This window comes from Seriola dumerili, unplaced genomic scaffold (assembly GCF_002260705.1).
Source record: "Seriola dumerili isolate Sdu_G_001 unplaced genomic scaffold, Sdu_1.0 BDQW01000398.1, whole genome shotgun sequence".
NCBI lineage: Eukaryota > Metazoa > Chordata > Actinopteri > Carangiformes > Carangidae > Seriola > Seriola dumerili.
The window spans coordinates 304,042-309,041 of NW_019174653.1; the positions used below are offsets into that span (position 1 = coordinate 304,042).

At 48.2% G+C, this 5,000-nt stretch overlaps 1 protein-coding gene across 2 annotated transcripts in view; it reads right to left on the minus strand.

Annotated features, from left to right (window-relative positions):
- LOC111233494 (transcription factor COE3-like) overlaps positions 1-5,000 on the minus strand; it is a 175,579-nt gene that overhangs the window by 22,114 nt on the left and 148,465 nt on the right. For both annotated transcript variants that reach the window (XM_022761315.1, XM_022761316.1), the window contains 2 exons: positions 655-720; positions 169-343 (listed from right to left, as the gene is read on the minus strand). In XM_022761315.1, the coding sequence (XP_022617036.1) occupies positions 169-343; positions 655-720 (241 nt within the window). The remainder of the gene's footprint in view (positions 1-168; positions 344-654; positions 721-5,000) is intronic.

The following is a 5,000-nucleotide window of genomic DNA, read 5'->3' on the forward strand; positions in this document are numbered from 1 at the left end:
GGACTCTACTGGGTGGTGAGGTGGTTTCCTGGACTGGACCGTGTGCAGGTCTAAAGGTCTCTCCTGAACTCTGACGAAGATGACTGCAGGTTACTGAACAGCCACACAGCGCAGGTGTGCAGGTGTACCGGTGCGCCCCCGGTGGAGGGCGGAGGCATGGGGTCTCACCCTGGTCGGCCTGCGAGGCCTCGGAGATGTTGACGGCGAGCTGACTGCTGAACGAGTTCACTCCCATCATCCCCGAGTGAGCGGCCGAGCCGGTGAGAGACGGCAGCTGGTTGTGACTGCGGGGGACGCTGTAGAGCGCCTCGGTGAGGTCGGCTGCTCGCTTCAGGATGATCTCCTGCACACAGGGAGAGAGGGGGAGGAGGGAGGAGCAGGGGGGAGGAGGGGCAGGGAGAAATAAAAAAGTTATGAAAACAATCAATATTCTTATTCTGCTGAAGATCATGTAATACAACTGAAAGCTCAAGAACTTCTGGAACTTTTTGATGTCACAACAAAGCTAGCAGCTAGCTGTTTTACCAAGCTGTCACTCTGTCGGCCAATCAGAGGCTCAGAGATCAAAGTGTGTGAGATACAGGTCCTTTAATAGAAAGGAGAAGGTACCAGTTTCCTCAGGTATGAATCAAACACCTGCAGCTGCTGACTCACCTGGTTGTTGTGTGGCATCCCGTACAGAGCTTCAACCAGGTCAGCGGCTCGCTTCAACAGCACCTCCTAAAAGAGAGAGAGAGAGAGAGGGAGAGAGAGGGAGAGAGAGAGAGAGAGAGAGGGAGAGAGAGAGAGGGAAGAGAGAGGAGAGAAGAGAGAGGGAGAGAGAGGCGGAGGGAGAGAGAGGAGAGAGAGGGAGAGGGAATGACGAAGAGGGAAGAGACAGAGAGAGGCGGCGAGAGAGAGAGAGAGAGAGGAGAGAAGAGAAGAGAGGAGGAGGAGAGGAGAGAGAGAGAGAGGGAGAGAGAGAGAGAGAAGGAGAGTGAGATGGAGAGAGGGAGAGAGGGGAGAGAGAGAGAGAGAGGGAGAGGAGAGGAGAGAGAGAGAGAAAGCGGAGAGGAGGAGAGAGAGAGGGGAGAGACGCGAGGGCAGAGGGGGAAGAGAGAAGAGAGGAGAGAAAAGAGGGAGAGAGAGAGGGGGAGTAGGAGAGAGAGAGACGAGAAGAGAGAGAGCAGAAGAGAAAGGATAGGGGGGAGAGGGGGAGAGAGAAGGGAGGGAGGAGCAGAAGACAGGAGGGAGAGAGAGAGCGAGGGAGAGGAGAGAGAGAGAGAGAAAGACGGGAGGGGGTGCGTGGTGAGAGCACGGCTCGGAGCGATACCAGTCGGTGCAGCGGTTCAACGGGACTTGGAGGTAGTGGACGAGGTCAGTGCATTGGATGCTCATCTAGGCAGGGACAGGCGGAGGTCTGGGCGTTCCGGGCCGGCTTCAGTGACGGGGCGCATTAGATAGCCCCTTAGTCACGCCGCTGTGTTTGATTTCCTCATGGCCCTGGTATTAAGGAGGCACACTGTCGGGTCAGCTAGCGGTCCTTGTAGTACTGTCTATAAGGGCGAGTGTTGCGTGAATGTGACCCCCGCGCATGAGATTTTCGAATGCGGAGAGGCGAGAGGAGAGGAGAAAGAGAGAGAAGGGAGAGAGAGAAAGAGGGAGAAGAGAGAGGTGACAGGATGTGGGGAGAGAGAGAGAGAGAGGGAGAGAGAAAGAGGGAGAGAGAGAGGGGGAGAGAGAGAGTTTCATTTAGAAAAGGCTTTAAACAGACTCTGGTTTTTATTCTGAAAGAGTTGAAATGTCGTTTGACTGGAGCCTCTAAAGATGAAGCTCAGGAGGTGACACACTCCACTGAGTTTAACAGTATTACTCAAAGGCATCTGGAGCAAATAGGCCACGCCCACTTGTACTAATCAATATGGCTCCTCAGATTTTGGTAAAAAAAACTTGCTGCTTGTTAGAAACTGGTGAGATTCTGACACCAGCTTCTGTGGCGCCCCCTACAGGTCGGGCTCAAACCGCCTGTCAATCAACCTGTTGAGTCTCCGCCTTCACTGTGACGCCGCCGCCGCCGGAAAAACAGAGACGAGTTCATTACACGACCTCCGCCCCTAGATACAGAGAGATGGAGGGAGGAGCTGACGGAGGAGAGGAAAGAAGAAGAGGAGTCAGTGAGAAGATACACACACACACACACACACACACACACACACACACACTCACTCTCTCTCTCTCTCTCTCTCTCTCTCGCCCTGGGGCTGTTTTCCCATCAGCCCACGGGAGAGGAAACGTCCAATCTCAGCACTGGCAGCTCAGTGTGTCGCCACGGCGATGGAAGGGCGGATAAATAGATAAATACACACACACTTTATTACACAAACACAAACACACAGAGGAGTTTAAGAAAAGAGAAAGGATGAATGAAAAGAGAAGGAAACGAGAAAGAAGAGAAGGAACTAAATAAAAGAAGGTGAGGGAATGAAAGAAAAGAAAAAGAAAGGAAGAAAGGAAGGGGTCAAAGAAAAAGAAGAAATAAGAATAAAGAAAAGAAAAAAGGTAAAGATGCAAAAAGAAAGGAAACACAAGGAAAGGAAATAAGAAAAGAAGAACAGACAGAGAAGAAGGAGACACAGAGGAGGAAGGAAAAGCAAGGAAATGAGAAGGAAGGGAATAAAAGAACAAAAGGAGAGAAAGGAAAAAGTAAACACAGTCTCAGGAGTGTGACTGAAGGTGTTTTTTCACACCTCAGCCTCAGGTGAACACACACACACACACACACACACACACACACACACACACACACACACACACACACTCAGACAGCTGAGGCTGATCAGCTGATAGAGAGAGGAGACAACAGAGAGGAGGAGCAGGGGAGGAGGAGGTGTGGAGTCCCTGAGGAGCAGCAGTGGGGAGGTGGAGGCCTCTGCTGGAGGTCCCTGGGGTATTACAGCACAGAGGAGGGCGAGAGACACTCAGAGACAGAGAGAGATGGTGACGGGATGTTCTGATTTTGTGTGTGTTTGTGTGTGTGTGTGTGTGTGTGTGTGTGTGTGTGTGTGTGTGTGTGTGTTGCAGTCAAACAGGTTTGACATCAGGAGAGACTGAGAGGAAAAAGAAGAACAATGAAACATATGACCGAACAGACTCAGCTGAATCAGCTGCTGACTGAGAGATGAAGTGGAAAGCTCTGAAAGTGAGTAAGTGAACCTTTGAGCCTGGTTCATTTAGTGAAACAAGTTGTAAAATAAAGTCAAATAAAGGCAGCAAAGACAGAGAGAAAGATAAACTCGTTCCCTGTGAACCTGTCCTGACCAACACTGAACACAACAACAACAACAACAACAACAACAACAACTAAATAAGTTTAATCTACTTCTGTACTTCAGTAAAAGGCTCCGTTCACACAAATCTCTTCTCCTACGTTTCCTCCTCCGTCAACACGACTCCGGCTTTTTCGAGCACCGACAAATGGAGACTTTTGTGTTTTATTCTGAAAAATATTACGATCAAAAGCACCAGCAAGTGGGATCCTTGTCAGTTTTACTTGCGTGAAACTTCCTTTTTACTTTTACTAAATGTTTTTCAGTGTAGCTGCAGCTGGGACGTGACAGGACATGAACACTGTTTCCACCTCTGGTAATTGATGTGTAACTGACCCTGAACTATTTCTCTGACAGTCTTTGAACTCAACATTAGAGATTCAGCTGCTGTTTGAGTTGGAGAGGAAACGTTCCTCTTGTCTCTGGGCTGTCAGAGCGAATCACCTGCTGCTCCGTCGCATCACTTCTGCTGCAGTTTGCTGCTTAAGTCGGAGGGTTTTTATGTGTGTGGAGTATCGGAGAGACGCAGTGAGAGCTGAGAGATTACAGGGGATTTTTATTTTTCTCTGGATCGGACCAAGCGCTTCTTTTTTTATTATTTTAAATTTCTGGTGGAGCTGCAGCGTCCAAACAAATATCTCCTGTGACTCAGAGGAGAAATAGTGGAGTGTTTCCTCAGTGCTGGCAACAAACCGGCTTTCGACAGGGAACCACACAAACACACACACACACACACACACACGCAGCTCTCTTTTCTCACGACAGACGATGACCTCGAAGGAGACGATCCAACACACTCTGATGGAAACAGAACAACATCCAGAGTTTTTTCTTTTCTCCTAAACTAAATCCTCACATCCAGCGACCTGACGCACAAGCTGACACACAACAGAGACAATAAACAATCAGTAGAAACACACACACACACACACACACACACACACAGACGGCTGCTTCACATATAAACTGTGACACTTCAGTGGACGTCACGTTTACTGACTGAACCAGCAGCTTGTGTTCAGGTGGATCTGATGCATTCAAGTGTCTCACCTACAGTCAGGATTAACAAACTGAAACACTTCACTCTAAAAAAGGTGTTTGTAGATTTTATTTGTGCTAAACACAGTTTGATTTTTACTTCAGCTCTTCAGGAAGTTTGTAGGAGACAAAGTTCTGCCTGCCTCTGTTTCCCTCCTTCACAACATGATCACCTCTGTTCATGGAGGAAATGACTTTCACTCTTCACCTTCAAAAGAGACGAGAGATAAACTGTGAGAGAGGAGATTCCTATAATCACACTGACTTTAAACCAAAGATCCTCTATGACAGAAGATGACGCATTACAACCTGCACCAACGGTAAGACACGGTAAACACTTCCTGTCTCTTCAGTGGGCGTGGTCATGATCGCCTGTTCATATCAAAACACAACAACACAATACAACAACTAATATCTGATCAACCCACAACAAGATCATATCAGTCTGTTTTCCCTCCAAAAACAGTTCAATAACAAGTGATTGATCCATGAAGCAGCAGAGAAACAGAGAGAAGAGATCTGTGCTGTGAGACAGACACGTCTGAATAAAGTTATTTCCTCATGATCTGTTTGTCATTTTAATGTTGAACGTTGTGAAGATCTGCAGCTTGTGAAAAATTGATCCAGAACATTTCAAAGGAAGAATGTTTCAGCTAC